General features: G+C 35.6%; 1 protein-coding gene across 1 annotated transcript; it reads left to right on the top strand.

Annotated features, from left to right (window-relative positions):
- The first annotated feature begins 5,299 nt into the window (after positions 1-5,299).
- On the top strand, positions 5,300-18,535 carry LOC129876627 (triosephosphate isomerase, chloroplastic-like). Its single transcript, XM_055952111.1, has 9 exons — positions 5,300-5,661; positions 12,400-12,426; positions 12,553-12,622; positions 14,376-14,499; positions 16,292-16,376; positions 16,535-16,667; positions 16,915-17,088; positions 17,606-17,688; positions 18,237-18,535. The coding sequence occupies exons 1-9, from the start codon at positions 5,458-5,460 to the stop codon at positions 18,291-18,293; spliced, it is 957 nt and encodes a 318-aa protein (XP_055808086.1). The 5' UTR covers positions 5,300-5,457; the 3' UTR covers positions 18,294-18,535.
- Positions 18,536-19,103: the final 568 nt, after the last annotated feature.

Below are 19,103 nucleotides of genomic sequence, written 5' to 3' on the forward strand. Positions count from 1 at the left end.
GTGGTGGTAGAACTTGTTGTGTGCTAAAACGCCAAGGTTCGTGTATAAACTTGAACTTGAAATATTTTATTTTTCTGAAATTTAAAGTATTTTATTGGGTTGTTTCCTTACTCCTTGTTTTGTATTTTGGTATGACTATTATCTCAAGTATTGCAAAACTTTCGTTGAATCGCCCACTTGTACGAATTGCTTGATCATTTTGCATTCTTGTTGGGAATTTGTCCTTCTTGTTATGGTGACTTGTCATCGATATTGGCATGCCTCTCGATTCAGATCTTGCCCATCTTGACTTTGGATTTACATTTCGTCTTGACGATGGATTTTCGTTCATTTTTTAGTACGAGTGAAAAGCCACTTTCAACATGGTCTTTGATCTTCTTGATATTGGGTGACGACCCTTCTTGATATGGACACTTCTTGATTTCGGGGCTTCGGTCCGTCTTGATATTGATTGTGCTTAGTGTGAAGGCATGACGTACATATGGGGTGAAATTGATTATTTGACTACTATTTTGAATTGAATTATAAGCATCCTTGGTACTTAAGCCTTTGAATATTAGTATTGATATTTTGAAACTCTCTAAGATTTGTATTCGATACTTGATATACTTGTTCACTTGGACTTAATGCTACCTTATTGAACCGCTTATGATGAAAAAGGAAATTTGAGAATTTTTAATGGCTCTAAGTCCAAAGGTTATACACCACTAAGCTTTATGCTTAGCGATAGTTGTTTCCTATCGTAGGTGATGTGCGAGACGGGATATGAAGATGGCCATGTGGAGTAGACTTTTTGAGAGCTCTTTTGAAGATCACATATGCATATACATCTAGTTTTTGTATATTATTTTGGGGACTTGTACATGATATATGTGTGGCACTTATGTACGAAATTTTGAAGGCTTGTAACTTGAACCAAGTGACTAATTTTGTTATTCTAGAGTGTGCTTTTAACTCAAGTTATGCAATGTACTAGGTTATATTTTGACTTGTCATTATGCACGAAGGAAGATAATATTTTTGTGATAATTACTTATTTGAAGTTTTGTGTATTTATGGACCTGCAGTATTGTTGAATTGGAAATCATTTTTTTTAAAATAAAACTCCTATATCGTATTTCAATAAGTTTTTTTTAGGATAAAAAAAATAGTAATAATTAGTTTTTGTTTCGTAAGTGGTATTCTCCTAAAAGGGGATGCTACATCGAGTACAGTTCATGATATACATCAAACTCCCAACCACTCTAACATAATCCAATTGAGTCTTATTTTCACCTTTATTCTTAGCAAGATCAAGGTTCACATCAATTGGTGTTTTTGCTCTTTTGAAGTTTAAGCACTTGTATATTTTAAGTACTTTTTAGATATAATGAGATTGAGACAATGCTAGACCTTGAGAAGTTTTGTAAATCTTAATTCTCAATATCAAATCAGCATCTCCTAGATCTTTCACATCGAACTTACTAGCAAGCATACATTAAGTAGCAGTTATGTTAGCAATGTCGTTACTCATTATTAGCTTACATATAAACAAATAATGACAACTTTGTTTGGAGTGTATTTAATATAAACACATTCATCACACTCATTAATCTTAAATTAATTTGTCAACATGGTTTGGCCAAACTTCGCATGCCATTGTTTAGGTGCTTGTTTTAGTTCATAAAGTAACTTAACAAGTTTGCACACTTTATTTACCAGGAACCACAAAGCCCTTGGGTTGTTCCATATAAATTTCTTACTCCAATTTTTCATTTATGAAAGCTATTTTTACATCTATTTGAAGGTCATATACTGTAGCTAGTGCAATTAACATCCAAATGGATGTAATCCTAGTTACTGGCGAGTATATGTCAAAATAATCAAGACCTTCTTTCTGTCTAAAGCCTTTGATGACAAGTCTTGCCTTGTATTTGTCAATAGTCCCATCAACTTTCATTTTCCTTTTGAAATTTTAAACCCAAAGGTTTATTTTCGGGAGAAAAATCAACCAACTCCCAAGTATGATTACTTAATATTGAATCAATCTCACTATTGATAGCCTCTTTTCAAAGGATGAGTCCCTTGAGGAAATAGCTTCTTTGAATGTTTGAGGCTCATTTTCAAGAACAAAATGTTACAAAATCAAATTCAAAGAAAGTAGATGTCCCTTGGTATTTACTACGCCTTGGAATCTCTTTATTAGGTACATTTTTCTTTGGTTCTTCTCGATGTCTTTTAGATCCTTCACAAGATAACTCACGTCTAGTTTTATACGGATAGATATGTTCAAAAAACTCATCATTATCTGATTCAATTACCGTATTATCATGAATATTCGGATGTTTAGATTTATGAACCAAAATTTGACATGCTTTACTATTTGTAACATATCCAACGAAAACATGGTCCACAATTTTAGGTCCTATTTTGATCTTTTAGGCATAGGAACTTGAACTTTAGCTAGACACCCCCACACTTTAAAATATTTCAAGTTGAGATTTTTCCTTTTCATTTCTCATATGAAATAGACTGTGTCTTATTATATGGCACTATATTGAGTATTTGATTTGATGTAAGGATAGCTTCCCCCATAAGTTTTGTGGTAATCCTGGACTTATAAGTAAGACATTCATCATTTCCTTCAAAGTTAGGTTTTACCTTTCACAATTCCATTAGATTGAGGTAAGTAAGGGGCAGTAGTTTGATGGATGATTCCATTTTTTAAATATATTTCTGCAAAAGGAGATTCATACTCTCAACCTCATCACTTCTTATCATTTTTATCTTTTTATCCAACTGATTTTCAACTTCAGTATTGTATTACCTAAATGCTTCTATTTCTTCATCCTTACTATTCAACAAATAGACATAATAGTATCTAGTGCAATCGTCAATAAAAGTTATGAACTATTTTTTCCCACCACGAGTTTGTAACGACCCATTAGGTCATTTTGAGAACTAGAACTTTTATTTCATAAAAGACTCATTCCGTAAATTTTTAATGGGTATTTGGACTAGTCGATAACTACAGTTATTTAGTTGAGGGATAAGTTTAGATAATTAATTTATTTAGTGGACTAAATTGATAATTTAGTTAATATGTTATACCACTTGTCCATATTTATTAAAATAAGTTGTGAAATTTAACTATTATTTATTAATTAGTTCATAATTAATTACCCTAATTTATAAAAGAAAAGAAACGAAGGAAGAGACAGAAACGAGAAAAGAGAAGAGATAGCGTCGACTGCATCAGGTAACTATGCCTTAAATCTACATTATATGTATTGGTAGAGGTCACTTTAGTGTTATTATAATGTAGATGGTGAGAAGAAATTGAAAGTGAATTGAAAATAGTACTATAGTGCCATACATTTGAAGATTAAGTAGTAAAGTAATGATGGTAGCCATTATGATGGCATAACGAATGGCTTATGATTGAGTATTGATTGGAACATTAGAAAGAAGGAAAAAATTGGTTCAGCGATTTGATATGGTGCGCCACAATTATCACAATTTAATTATTCAGAAGGAACATGTCCTTTTCGAATGAATTTCAAATGCGCGAATTAATTTAGTTAATTCAGTTGCGCGAATTTAATTAATTCAAATTAATCCGCAAATTAATTAATTAATTAATCAACTCCGAATTAACATTCAGAAAAAGAAAATCAATTAATGAGATTAATAAATAAATTTTGTCTAAAAATATTCAGAAAAAAAAAATCAATTAATGAGATTAATAAACAAGTGACGACAATGACAACGTGAGAGGGCACACCCTACTTAATCCTTTAAGAGTTAAAAGAGGTGTTTCGTTATATAAGGGCAAAACATTTCCTTTCTTCTATCAATGAGGAAAAATGACTTTTCATTTTTCCTTTATTTGATTCTCCATATTTCTCAATTCTTATTTCCTATTTACAGCTCACTTAAATCAAACAGATTTCATCCCCTCATATGGTTCTCGATTATGACATTCCTTTTCATCGCATTTCTAATGGAATCTGTATGTAGATCATTGCATAGCGTCCTTTGAGGTGGCTGATATGCGAATGTCAATTCTTAGGAGTGATCCAACACTCATTCCCAATTTTTTTAAAATTCTCCTATCATAAAATTTTGTTGGTAATTGTGAGTCTAATTCAGATTACAGTGAGGCAACATAGTCGCTTCATGGACGAAGTTAGGTTTGAACTTTTTTTAGTGACAAAAAGCTGCTTGACAGAAACCAAGGGCCTCCGTGTAGGGCTCTATCCAAGTTTTCTACTTGACTGAATTTTGCAATGTAGAAATTTCATTCAAAATGGATTGAGACCATTATAGGGTATGCTAGTGGTTCAATCCCCACCAAGCTCTTTGTTGTGTACTGTTGGTACAATTGATTTGAGTCTCATATTTTTGTATAGGAGAGTTAGGATTGCTTATTGTGGGTATCTTCCACCATAATGCTGGCAATATCCGATGGATTTTAATGGTTCAGATGATTTAGGTGGCGATATTGTTGCAGCTTGATGTGTGGACTTTGATCGATCTTTATTAAAGTTAGTTAGATTTAGTTGGATGTGTATGGCCGTTCAGAAAAAAAAAATGGTGATGGATAAGACTTCATAGGCATCTACAATTAGTGATAGTTTCCACCACATATCCTCAAGAATCTGCTACTACTTTAAAATGTTAATAGGTGTCGAATAGAGGAGGAATTAAGTTTAAAAGTTATCCTGTCCCTGAACAAAATATATCCTTGTTCTTTGGAAAAGAGATTTGACCAGCCACCAATTTGTGGCCTCAACATATATAGAAAATGACATATCCTTCCATTCTGTTAGAATCATTTTTAACCTTATCCATCCAGATACCACAACTGTGCACCAAACTTTACATTACATACAATAAGCCTCTCTAAGATATGAGTATTTTACCACCTTTTAAGATAATTACATTAATTAGGAAGAGTGGTTGATTAATTTAATTTTTATTTATATTTTAATATATATATATATATATATATATATATATTCTTTTCGTTCAGTTTTACTTATATATTTTGGATTTTATAACTTTTTAAAGAATAACAATTGATACAAATATTTTATTATAATATAATTAAAAATAATTTTACTTTTTTAATATATGAAAAATCTATTTTTTGAGATAGTAAGCAGAAAATGATTAGCGGAGTGAGTTTTACGCCATCGGTGAATCAAACAAAATATATATATATATATATATATATATATATATATATAAATGAAAATTAAATAATTAATAAAGAATATGTTAGTCACAAAATACTTCAACCTATAGACACTTTCAATTTTTTACAAACTTTTCTTAAAGATTGTGGCACATGTTATCTGACAATTAAAGAGCAACGGAAGGGAGTATGTGATTAGGCAGGTGTCGTCTCGCTCAATAATAAACACAAGAATCAGATAAGCGAAGCTGCCATTACAAATATCTTCAGTTTCGGAAATGGCAACTTCTTTACCTTCTCAACTTTCTGGTCCCAAATCCGCCATTTCCGTTTCATCCCCACCACACTTCTCTGGTCTCCGTCCACCTTCTTTCAAGCTTGACAATACTCACTCTTTTTTCCAAAATATTGACACTCGCCTACGCATTTCTCCCTCTCACAAAGGTTGCAGACCCGTCGTCTCCATGGCTGGCTCCGGCAAGGTAAGGTTTAACTACATACTGTAGTATTTTTTAAAATAAAGGGATTCTTTCTACAAATTTTAGATTATATGGTTGGCTTAGTATTTGCTTAGTAGAGAGCCTCTGTGTGTGATCTGAATTGATGAGTTTGGATTGCTTGTTCATGGATTGCTTGTTCATTACTAGTTACTAGAATAGAGTATGGTACAAGGCTTGCAAATGAGTGTATTGAACCACTTTTACTGAACAAACAGCAAATTGAAAACAGCAATTGAACTAACAAGTTTTTCCCTTGTTTTCAACTATGTGTCCACACCTCAATCCGAACGAGTTGGGGTTGACTATAAGAATCCTCTATATCCATTCTACTCGTTTTGGGTCCCTTTCTTTCCAATGATAAATTTGTTGTCCTTTTGTGGAAATTTAGGGGTAATCTGAAACTTGAACTGAATTAGATCATCATTGATGATCTATCTTGAAGGAGTAAGAGAATGAAGATGATTAGAGGAAGAAGAAAGAGATCAGAGATATGTGTATTGAAAGTTATGTTTAAGATTTGTACAAGAAGCTCTTTATATAGAGCTCAGTTCATAAGATTAGTAAACTAACTAAACTAACCAATCATTAACCAACTTAACAACCTAAAGTCATAGTTTACTAAGTAATGGAACTGAGCCCTGTGGAAAAGACTAATATACCCTTAGGGTCGTTTGGTAGTTGGATAGAGTTATGCAAGTATTAGTAATACATGAATCAGTTATGAGAAAATTTATGTATTATTTTATGGAAGGATTAGTTATGCACGGTTTAGTTATTCATGTATTAGTTATGCAGGTTGCTAAATTGCAAATCAAACTTGAGAGTGTAATTCCACCTCTTCCATAGTGTATTTTTGGAAAATTCGACACGGCTGTGGCATCAAAAGTGAAGAGTCCGCGTAACTTAGGCAGCTGGTTAGGAGAAATATTACACATGTATTAGATCCTGCATAAGTAATACCATGTTTAGTAGTTGGTTAGGACTATGTATAAAATTAATATAGTGTTTGATTTGCAATTTAGAAACCTATATAACTAATACATGTATAAGTTTGAGGGAATCTATGTATAATTTTATGCATGATAAAAGATGGAATAACTAATATATAAATAAGTAATACATGAATAACTAAACCCTGCATAAGATAATACATATATTTCCTCATAACTAATTCATGTATTACTAATACCTGCATAATTCTAGGCAGCTACCAAACGACCCCTAAGGGCATGTTAGTCTTTTCCACAGTTCCATTAGTTTGTTAAGTATGTTGTTAGGTTGTAATTACACTCTCAAGTTAGGCACACCCAACATCTTTCAGGGTATTCTGCCTCTACAGAGCTCCTTGAGGCGGTAGTTTATTTCTTAGAATTTAGATTGACAAGAAACTAGTGAATCCCCTAGTTTGATGAGAAATCCAGTAACAAGACTTTCTGGTATGAGCATATGATGTTCAATCAGCATCACAATAGGCAATTTCATTCTGAATTCTATTGCTGGAGATAAGAATGCCTTGTCCAGGCTGATTTTTGATGTATTTAACAATGCTCATTGCTGCTTCCATGTGGGACTTCTTTGGTTGCTGAAGATATTGACTAGAGTTTGCACCTGTAAGCTATGTCTGGTCTTATGATTGTTATGTAAAGTAATTTGCCTATCAGTCATTGATACGAGCATATGTCTGATCGTACTGATCTCCAGGATGATCTTTGTATATGTGTTCATCATACTCTCTAGTTGTAAGCTTGATATTTGTGTCTATAGGAGTAGTAGCTGGTCTTGAAGCTCCAAGTCGAAGTTCTGAGATTAGTTCCAATGAGTATTTTCTTTGATGCATTAATATGCCTTGATTAGACCTGGCAAACTTTATCACAAGAAAGTACTTCAAATCTCCTAAGTTCATTTTAAATATTTGCTAACACGACAACTTTGCTTCTTCAATGAGTTTTAAACTACCTCCAGTTACAAGCATATCATCTACATACACCAATACCATCATAGTGGCTGCTTCTGTGGCTTTGATGAATAGAGCATGATCATATTGACTTTGTTTGAATTTGAGTGTCAACAAGGCCTCTGTTAACTTAGAATTCCATTGCCTTGGTGCTTGTTTCAAACCATAGAGGGATTTTATGAGTCTGCATATATGAGGTCTGGTTGTTCTATTATTTTCCCCCTGAGTCAGAAATCTCATCATATAGATCACCTTGAAGAAAAGCATTGTACACATCCATTTGATGGATGTGGCATTGCTTTGAACCTGCAATTGCAAGCACTGTCCTGACTGTTACCATTTTTTAGTACTAGAGAAAAGGTCTCTTGGTAGTCAATACCTTCCTGTTGGCTATAGCCTTTTGCAACTAGCCTAGCTTTGAACCTTTTTATTTCTCCTGGAGTCTTATATTTGACCTTATAGACCCATCTTCAACCTATTGGCATCTTATCAGCTGGCAATGTGATAATGTCCCATGTATGGTTGCTTTTAAGATCTTGTATTTCAGCTTTCATAGCTTCAACCCATCTAGGATCCTTCACAGCTTCTCATAGGTCTTAGGTTCTGTAATTGAAGAGAATGCAAATAAGTATGATTGATATTGAGATCATACAAGAACAAAGAAGCTTGGAGGAAGGGGAGATAGCTTCTAAGCTGGCACTCATCTCAGAGTTTAAAGGTAACAAACCAGGAGGAAACAACATGGAGACAAAGGTCCAGGGCAACTTGGCTTAAAGAAGGGGACAAAAACACTGGTTTTTTCCACAAAACAGCAAATGCACACAGGAGAGTTAACACAATTGACAAGTTAAAAGTCAATGAGGTGTTAGTGACTGAACCAAAAAAGGTGAAAAAGGTGGTAATTGAGTACTATGATAACTTGTACTTAGAAACTGAAGATTGGAGGCACAACCTGAATATGAGAGACTGTCCTGTGATCAATGAAGAAGACAATAATATGCTAATGTCCCCTTTTGGAGAACAGGAAATTGTAGATGCCATCAAATCCCATGCTGGGGACAAGGCACCAGGACCGGATGGCTTTACAATGGCTTTTTTCAGCCACTGTAGGAACATCATCAGTAAGGAGGTAGTTGCAGCTTTTAAGGCTTTCCACAAGGATTGGAATTTTGAGAAAAGTATAAATGCTACCTTTGTGGCTTTAATCCCAAAGAAGGTAGGGGCAATGGAACTAAATGACTTTAGACCCATAAGTCTAGTGGGGGGAATATATAAAATCTTTGCAAAGGTCCTAGTAGAAAGGCTGAAAAGAGTGATGCATAAGTTAGTAGACAGGCAACAAATGGCTTTCATCAAGAACAGACAGATCATGGATGCAGTGTTGGTGGCAAATGAGTGTGTGGACTCAAGACAAAAAGACAAACGGGCAGGGATCCTATGTAAACTGGATATTCAAAAAGCATATGATCACCTAAATTGGGAGTTCTTAATGAATATGTTGCAGAGGATGAGCTTTGGTTCAAGGTGGCTCAGGTGGATCAGACAATGTATCAGCATAGTAAAGTTCTCAATTCTGATAAATAGAAGCCCATGTGATTTTTTCTCCTCCCATAGGGGTTTAAGGCAAGGGGATCCACTGTCCCCCTTCCTTTTCATCCTTTCCATGGGGGGACTAAGCAATCTAATACATACAGCAAAAATCAGAGGATGGGTTAGAACATGCAATAATCTAGAGGTTACACATTTGCAATATGCAGATGACACTCTGTTTTTTTGTGGAGCCACGAGAACAAATGTTGATTCTCAGAGTTGTCTTCAACATTTTTGAAGCAGTATCTGGTTTGCATATAAACCTGGGAAAAAGTTTCATATACCCAATCAATACAGTGCCAAACATTGAGGACTTGGCAGAAAAATTAGGGGGGAAAGTGGGTGAACTCCCAACCACATACCTGGAATGCCTTTAGGAGCTAAGAGCAAATCCAACAGCATATGGGGTGGTGTGATAGAGAAAAGTGAGAAAAGACTTGGCCAACTGGAAAAGCCAATACCTAACCTCAGGTGGTAGACTCACTTTGGTTAATAGTGTAATGGACTCTATCCCTTCATATATGATGTCAGTCTTTCCTACCCCAGCCAGTGTGACTAATAGACTAGATGTTTGTAGGAGAAATTTTCTATGAAAAGGAAGTGAAGACAAGAAGAAATACCATCTAGTGAAATAGGAGGAGCTATTGGAAAGTAAGAAAGGAGGGGGCTTGAATATCAGGGAACTAAACATACACAACAAAAAAGGAGGGGGCTTGAATATCAGGGAACTAAACATACACAACAAAAAAGGAGGGGGCTTGAATATCAGGGAACTAAACATACACAACAAAAGTCTGATGGTGAAGTGGTTATGGAAACTTGCATCTCCAGAAGAGGCTTTATGGAAAGAGGTGATCAGAACAAAATATGGCATGCAGGACAGATGGATGACAGAGGAGGTGACAAACCCTTATAATTGTAGTGTATGGAGATCCATCAGGAACCTATGGCAACTAGTTTCTTCAAGAAAGTTGCGGGTCCTTGCCGCTGCATGAGTGTTAGCTCACGCTCAAAACTCCTCCGACACGAGTCCTACAAGTTGCAAAGTTGGAAATGGAGAGAAGGTGGCCCTCTGGAAGGATATATGGTATGGGCAATGGCCTCTGAAGCTGACTTTTCCTGAGCTATACATTTTAAGCCAAGCTCAGGATGCTACTGTGGTTGAACTATGGACAGGACAAGGTTGGAATCTCCATTTGAGAAGGAACCTAAATGACTGGGAGATAACCTTGATAGCAGCTTTTCAGAATACAATCCCTCAAAATTTCAATTTGACAGAAGAAAAGGACAGTCTGGTGTGGAAGGTGGATAGCAGAGGTATTTTTACTGTCAGGTTAGCTTACAAAGACTTAACAGGAACAAATATTCGGGAGATAGGATGGCCATGGAGAATGATCTGGAAGACCAAGGTGCTTTATAAGGTAAACTACTTTACATGGTTACTCGCAAAGGAAGCAGTCCTCACTCATGAAAACCTTACCAAGAGGAAATTCAACCTATGCTCTAGATGCTATCTATGTGAAGAACAGATAGAGACAGTCAACCATCTCTTTCTGCATTGTAAATGGACAGACCAACTGTGGCAGATGTTCATCCACAAGAGGAAGATAAGGTGGGTGAAACCTGGGAGAATCAAAGAAGTACTAAGAAGCTGGATCAGTGATGGTAATGCAAGGAAGAAGGAGGAGAGGCGGAAGATGGTTCCAGCATGTATTTGGTGGACCATATGTTAAGAGAGGAATCAGAGATATTTTGAAGGCAAAAGAAGCAATATACAGAAGATCAAGATAGACTGCTTAGGCCTTTACTATTTTTGGTGTAAACAAGTAGTTATAGACAGCACCGAAGATGTTTTTAATGCAATTGAGTGGCTGTAATTAGACATATTAGGATTTTGTAAAGAAACAACTTTTGTGATGGGGGACTACATGTTTGTTGTAGTATACCTGTGGATAATATAGAAGTAAAGCTTACCATTTTCCAAAAAAAAAAAAGAAAAACGAAGACAATTTGTCGTAGGAAACATAATTGGAAATAGCATATGGAGTATCATGTAGACTCAATGAGATGAATTCTTTCATCCATATTGGTGGTTGCTCGTCTCTTCCTGATATTCTAGGAATACTAGTATTGGATTGAGGCTGAGACATTTGTGAGAATACTTTTTTTTTTGGTTTCCCATCCGGTGTCCGGTACCCACATTGGAGCCCAACTAAATCTGGATTCGCGCCGGAAAGTCCCACATTGGGGGATAAAGCGCTTCCTAACAAAGGCGACTACGTACCCAATGAGACTCGAACCTCAGACCTCTTGGTTAAGGATGAAGCAGTACTTACCACTCCATCACAACCCTTATTGGTATTTGTGAGAATACTTGTTGAGGTGCCTGTTATGATTGAATTAGTGGATCAGTCTGCTATATTGCATGTTCTTCATGCCCTTGATTAGACCACCATTGATGATCTATCTTGAAGTAGTAAGAGAATGAAGATTACAGGAAGAAGAAAGAGATCCGAAAGATGTGTATTGAAAGTTATGTTTAAGATCTGTACAAGAGGCTCTTTATATAGAGCATAGTTCATAAGATTAGTTAACTAGTTAACTAACTAACCAATCATTACCTAACTTAACAACCTAACAACATACTTAACTGACTAATAGAACTGTAGAAAAGACTAATATATCCTTAATGACTAATTTTACAATAGCTGATTTATTCTAACAAAACTGGAGGTTCCCTAAGATGCAAATTGGTCGGTACACTGGCATCAAGTATCTAACCATACTAAAAGGGCTCCTAACAAACACTAAGCATCGAATGGATGCTGTTTATTCTCTCTTCTTTTCGTCCCTGGAGGGAATCGATAGAGATTGGAGATACACTCAATTATACTACAGTGAACTACCAAAATATTGTTAGCCTACATTGTTTATGGGACTAGATCTTGTGACTTCAAGTTCCCACCTTAGCTCAGTGGATTAGGCTGGTTGGCTTCTTCTTTATTAGCAAGCATCCAATGCTACATGTGTTAGATTTGTCATGACACGAGAATTCGCCCCTAGAATGCATTATGGTAGCTTTCACAAATTTTCTAGGCCTCCTGTAATACATTTGAACTTTAAATTATTGCCCTTTCCCTATTGGATGTCTGATTATGGCTTTTTCTTGTTTGCAGTTCTTTGTTGGTGGCAACTGGAAATGTGTAAGTATCACATCTTACAGTCTCTTGTCTCGTTATGTAATTGAAACCCCTCCTTTACATAATGGGTGGTGACATTTCTTTCCCCATGTCCTTTTATCTTCGTAACTTCGTTGATGTTTCTCCCAGAATGGAACAAAGGACTCCATAAGCAAGCTTGTCTCTGATCTGAACAGCGCAAAGCTCGAGTCAGATGTTGGTGAGTTCTTCGATGTTGTTCACTTTCCATAGCATCAAGCTTTATGTGCATATTTAGCTTTCTGTGAAGCTGTCCTAATACCCTATTCAGATTTTGATTTCAGAGTGAGCTTTGTAAGATTGTAATAAATGCCACTTTGATTGACCTCTACTACAGTAAAACCTCTATAAATGCATATGCTTGGGACCGGAAAAAAATTATTCATTTATCGATAAATGCATAAAATATTTATTAATTGATAAATAAATATTTATAAATTTACAGAGTATTTTGCAGTATGTGCCATAAGAAAGAAAAAAAAATATTTGAATTAAGAATTTCAAAAGTTTAAATCTAGGAAACTAAAAAGTGTAGTCTTTGCATAATTATTATCTAAATCTAGGAAAGCTAAACGAATTTAGTGAAGTTTAATGTTTCTAATTGTATTCATATATATAGAATATGAAGAGATTTTACGTTAACTATAAAAGGAAAAGCTAGATGTTTAAAAATTATAATCCAAGTATAATGTCTTCTCATCATTTGAAAGACGTACAAAAATCATCTTTAACCAATAAAATAAGAAACGCAATATGTGAGTATATGAAAGAGAATTCAACTATAGAATCATATTTTAAAAAGAAATAGTTATTGGTCTAGTATTATTGACTGATTAAATATATATAAATTCTTGATGTATTCTTGTAATTATTACTTTATATTTTTCTGGGCATTTAATACTTTATTTTTAATTATTATCTAATGCATTTAGCGAGAATATTACTTTGATATAACTGGCCCAAGTCGGGACCGTAGAAAAATATTCATTTAGCTAGATTATTACTTTATCAAATATTACTTTATCGAGGTTTTACTGTACTTCTCACCCTACATTCAGTATAGCTTATTGTGCATATCCCTTTCATACTTGTGTTCAAGGCTGATGTCTAGTTTTTCGTCAAGGCCACGGGGATAACACCATGCTCTTTTTTCCCTTTTAATTCTTGTATTTGAAATCTGAAATGATTCTTTCCTCGTCTTGGTGATTCTGGTATTCAAGTTTAACGAGAACGGAGTTGATTATTCAAGCATTATTGGAAAACATAGAAACTTCATAAAAATTGTGAAAATTTCCAGTCGAAGTGTTCATGACACTGCCCATATCTAACATGTCCTGTTGATACTTATCCCTTTACAAACCTAGACCTAGAGAGAAGTCTTGAAAAAGCAAGTCATCTTTGAATGTTCTGGCTGTTAGATTTAGAAGCACAATCATGTTAGTTAGCCTGCTCAAAGAATGTTGCAGAAGGCATGACAAAGGTACACAAACGATGATGCTTCTGTTAAGGGGGTTTCTTTTTCTGGTTCTTGTTTGCAGGTCTGCTGCATTTTAGATAACTCAGTTGTTCGTCCTACTCTACTCTCATTCTCTTTATTCTTTCTTTGCTTCCCAATTTTTACTCTGTAGTACCAATATATATGTAATGCCCGTATATATATAATTGGATTGTCCATGTCCAAAGTTTCATGAATGTTTGGTGCTGATAGCCCAGTACTTCCAGAGTATGCACTGTAATGGTTTCGGCATTGTGATATCATATCCATATATAGAGAAGACACTTACTCCACCTATTATATTGACTTTTTTACAGCTCCATCGGTCGACTAATCAAGAGTGCTGAAATGTTATTAATTTCAAGCATTCATATAATGATTTTATTTTCTGAGTCAGTTTCTAACACAAAATAATATATTTTTCTTGGGAACTCTGCAGATGTGGTTGTAGCACCTCCCTTTCTGTACATTGATCAAGCAAAGAGCTCACTAACTGATAGAATCGAGATTTCTGCTCAGAATTGTTGGACTGGCAAAGGTGGAGCTTTCACGGGTGAAATCAGGTTAAGCTCACATATAAAATTAAATATAAATTAGTTAGTGTGCCAGAAATGCTATGCTCTTCATCGTATGATGGTTTATGGGAATTCAATATAGTCTGGTTTCAACTGTTAATTTGCAGCTTTTCCAAACTTCTGAATATCCAGACCAAAATTTCTTATTTTTCTTTTATAATGATGGTGTCTGGGTTAGCAAAGGCACACCTCTGACTATTCTACCTGCTACCTGCTACCTGCTACTTCCCATATGCATCCAGTAACCTTACTCACAAAGGTTTAGGCAAATGGAAGTAATCACCTAGCATTTTTGGCTCTTTGGGTATTTGAACCCTGATAAAGATAGCAGCGTAATAGCTTTCTTACAACCAAACTATAAGGGGATATTACCCCATTAAAGGAGTGACAAGATGGCTAACGAATCTGTACAAGTTTATTCTTCCTTAACCTTATTTTCGGCATAGTTTTAATTGGTTTGGGTCCTTGCAAGGTGCATCGAACCAATGTTTCTCTTCTAATCCTATAAGAGAGTGTTAACTATATTTTTCACCAATAGGGCATGCATGACATCGTAGTTGGGATCAGAAGTTCTCTTTATGTTTTTTCTGTAGTTATGGTTATCTCTTTTTGGAAAAAGGTAACAATTATAGCCAAAAAAAGCTGTACTAAGAGCCGTATCTACGATTTGAAAGGAAAAAAAGTGTACCCTTGTTCTTCCTGCAAGGGTTCTAGGATATCTAACCATGAAACTACTTATAGTAATTCTTCTTTACACCAAAAATGAAGCAAAAGCATAGAAGTCATCTTAATCTTCCGGACAAGCCTCTGACTATATCTTCCAAACATCTTGATTTTCTGTCCTTCCAAACAGTCCACCAAATACAAGCCGGAATTTTACTAAATCAAGTAAAGAATGCCACTTTGATGGGTATTTTCTCCCAGCTGTGTTTCCAGGGCCTAATACCATCCTGCTATCCAGTATGATTTAAGGTTGTGTATGAAGATCTGACAGCGTAGCTATGCCTTAAGCCATGTCAGTCTTTCTTGTTGATCAATAGTACCATGAAATTGCTTCAGTATTCTGAAGAAATGTGAAGCATATTTTCCCAATTATTAAGAACTCTTCTGAAGCTTATTCTGTTGACTCAAGTTTCATGGAAGGCATCTTTGAGAGGTCTATGCCCAATCCAAATTATCAGTAGAATATTTTGGTTTGAAGTGTGGATTTTAGGTCAAATCAAATTGACCTAGAAGGCCACATCTCCATTAAAATATAACCTAGTGCTTCTTTCCGCCAATTAGATATGGAATCAAATCTTTCCTAGTTTCTTTGTATCGAGAGGAGTCCTCTTCTTTAGGTGCATAGATTCTAGGTTTCCTTTTCGTGCGCTTGTATCGGGGATGAGTTGGCTGACCTTAGTAGGATGGCCGACTTATGAACCACCATAGGATTGGAGGTTAGGTTTATGTCCCCCTCCGTGTATTTTTCTGTTTTATGTATAATAAGGCTTGGGGGTGTGCGGCTCAACCCCTGGCTGTGCACGAGAGGTGGGAGCCTCGTGTAGGGTCTGTTCCCGTAAAAAAAAAAAAAAAAAATATTGAATCAAACCCTAAAGTTAAATTCCACTTTATGAATCCTATTAGAAGTGCAGTTCTTTAGGTAATGGACGGCAGAGACAGTCATTTCTTCATTGCTCATTGTGTATGATTTCAAAATATGTCATAGATCAAGTGTGGGCCCAATAACTACTGTTAGTGTAACTCATCTTCACTTTATAATATGTTTTGTTTTACACAGCGTGGAGCAGTTGAAAGATCTTGGCTGCAAATGGGTTATTCTTGGTCATTCTGAGCGGAGACATGTAATTGGAGAAAATGATGAAGTAAGGCTTTGCAAGAACTATTTGATTTGTGAATTTTATGGAAAACTAAGCAATTTGTCACAAGTGAAATGAAGTAAAGCATTTGCCGGGTCTTGATGATACTTCGTTGTGCATTGAGCTGTTCACTAAGGACTTGACTGGGCCATTCTCTCATGCAGTTTATTGGGAAGAAAGCTGCTTATGCTTTGAGCCACAATGTTGGAGTTATAGCCTGTATTGGAGAGCTATTAGAAGAAAGAGAAGCTGGAAAAACTTTTGATGTATGTTTCAAGCAGTTGAAGGCTTTTGCCGGTGAGATTTTGCCAATTATGTTGAATATATTCTTTTTTGCAGAATCTTTCATCTCATATTCATGAGACCTATATATGTATATGATGTTCTATTAAAAATCAAAGATTACTCACTGGGGGCAAGGATGGGATAGTCATTTATATCCATTGCCTTGGCTTAACGAATTTTCTCCCTTATGCTAATAGTGTTACATGTGAAAGCTTTATCTTCTCAGATCTCTTTGATTGACATTTTCTGTGATGTGCAGATGCTTTACCGAGTTGGGATGATGTTGTCATCGCATATGAGCCTGTATGGGCTATTGGAACTGGTAAAGTGGCGACACCTGAGCAGGCTCAGGAGGTCCATGCAGCTGTTCGTGATTGGCTAAGTAAGAATGTTTCTGCAGAAGTTGCTTCTAAAACACGTATCATATATGGAGGTAATGAATTTGAGTTTTGAATTCATGTGTAAATAACTTCTCCTCTTCCATGTTTCATGCATGAGAACTGAGATTGTATGAGTTGTTAAAAGATAAGGATTTCAGCCATTTGTGATTTGTGATATGTCAACCAGATATTGTAAAAGTTCCCCTCTTCCACTTGGGTTGTGTTGAGCCGTAGAGCTTCAAAAATTACAGTAGTCAACAATTCTTTTTGTTTTTATACATAGTGGGGATGGGGAAGCGAACCCCTAACTCCCTTTGTTGAATTCTTATTTGTTTGTCTTTTGAGGAATTCTTTTTTTTTGTTTTGTTCTTTTTTTTTCTTGTGAGTCAGCGAAGGACTTTGACGCACTGTTGAACTAGATGTATCTAACCTGTCTGTCTCTTGAAACTTGAAAGGGCTGTCTTTCGTGCTTCAAATCCTGTTTGCACCTTCTTAGCTGTTGATTTGCCTAGATTTTTCGTGAAACTAAATTGTATTTTGCATGGTTTCAAAACTGTGATATTTTGACAGGTTCTGTGAACGGAGGCAACTCTTCTGACCTAGCGAAGAAAGAAGATATTGATGGCTTTCTAGTGGGGGGTGCCTCTTTAAAGGTAATCTTTTAATTGCTAGGTACATGCATTTTGGCTGGCAAATTTTTTTTAGTTTCCTCTTTGTCTGTAGCATGTGAAATGTATTCGCGAAATATCTGGGATCAGCGGAAATGATTGTAACTTGCAAGAACTGTGTCATGGACCAAAATTACAAATATTAGCACATGAATAAGTTATTGAATTTGAGCTGGACCTAGAATTTATGGCATCCCCAGAGAAAGAACATAATATCTAGAAATGGTTGTTCACTGTGACTAGTATAGTAAAAAAAAAATTGTTGCTCATCGTGACTATAAGTGGACCTACCCTTTATCTTGGACACTAAAAGTTCTTTGGTTTCACGGAAACTACTGCAAACACTCTGGAGAGCCTAAGTTGGTTGGAAAGAACTCTAGTGATATGTGGAGTTCAGTGTGCACTGAATATTTCTAACTTACTGTCACTGCATCACTTATCAAAGTAGAGCTCCTCCATTGGAATTATCTTTTCGAAATTTTTAAAGGTTAGCTTTAGGAAATTCTCAATAACCTTAATATTCTATGTTTCAGGGTCCTGAGTTTGCCACCATTATTAATTCTGTAACATCCAAGAAGGTAGCTGCTTGATCATTTGTCATGTGTTCTATCGTGGAAATAAATGGCTTAGAGAAACACCAGTGCTAGAAGCATCAGATGGCCAATTTATGAATGAGTTTTGTCTAGTGGAATTTTGGTAACTTTCCAACTCATCCTGTATAACTTGTTTTTTCATCCATCTCACTTTAATAACACAGTGATAGCAAAATGGTGGAGCTTCAGGGCGTTTTTTTTAGTGGGTTTTGGATGTGTTGCATGTTGCTTGACACTTATACCAAAGTTCGTTGAATTTACTTGACCCCTCCCAACATCCCCAACCCCAAATAAATAAATATCTACGCTTCAAATTATGATTGCGGATTGTGAAAAGTTATGGTCAATGTGTACATTTTCTGCTTTTTTTCTTTGAACTACAATTTGGTTTCAGATGCTTGAAGGCACCTTAGCTTAGTGCTTAAAAGCTCATATTCTTCTTTTTTTTAAAAAAAAAAATTCCATCCGGTGTCCGCTACCCAAATCGAAGCCCGTTGACTTCCTCACCAAAGGCAGGATGGCAAGCTTTGTTATTGGTGCATTTTTTTTGGACTATATTTCTATCCCAATACAAATTATTTCAATTTTTTCTTTCAATGTTGTGGCAACTAAAAATAAGTATCCCATCTCAAGGATTGATGACTTGTTCCAAGATTGAACTTCGATCGGGTTATCATCAGTTTAGAATAAGAGAATATGACATCACGAAGACGATATTTAGAACTTGGTATGGTTATATCTTGACAATTTCGGATTCATGCAGTAGGGCTTCATTTGGGAGGAAGCGCTTTCTACCAAGGATTTTTC

The sequence above is a fragment of the Solanum dulcamara genome, chromosome 12, assembly GCF_947179165.1.
Source record: "Solanum dulcamara chromosome 12, daSolDulc1.2, whole genome shotgun sequence".
In the NCBI taxonomy this organism is placed as follows: Eukaryota; Viridiplantae; Streptophyta; class Magnoliopsida; order Solanales; family Solanaceae; genus Solanum; species Solanum dulcamara.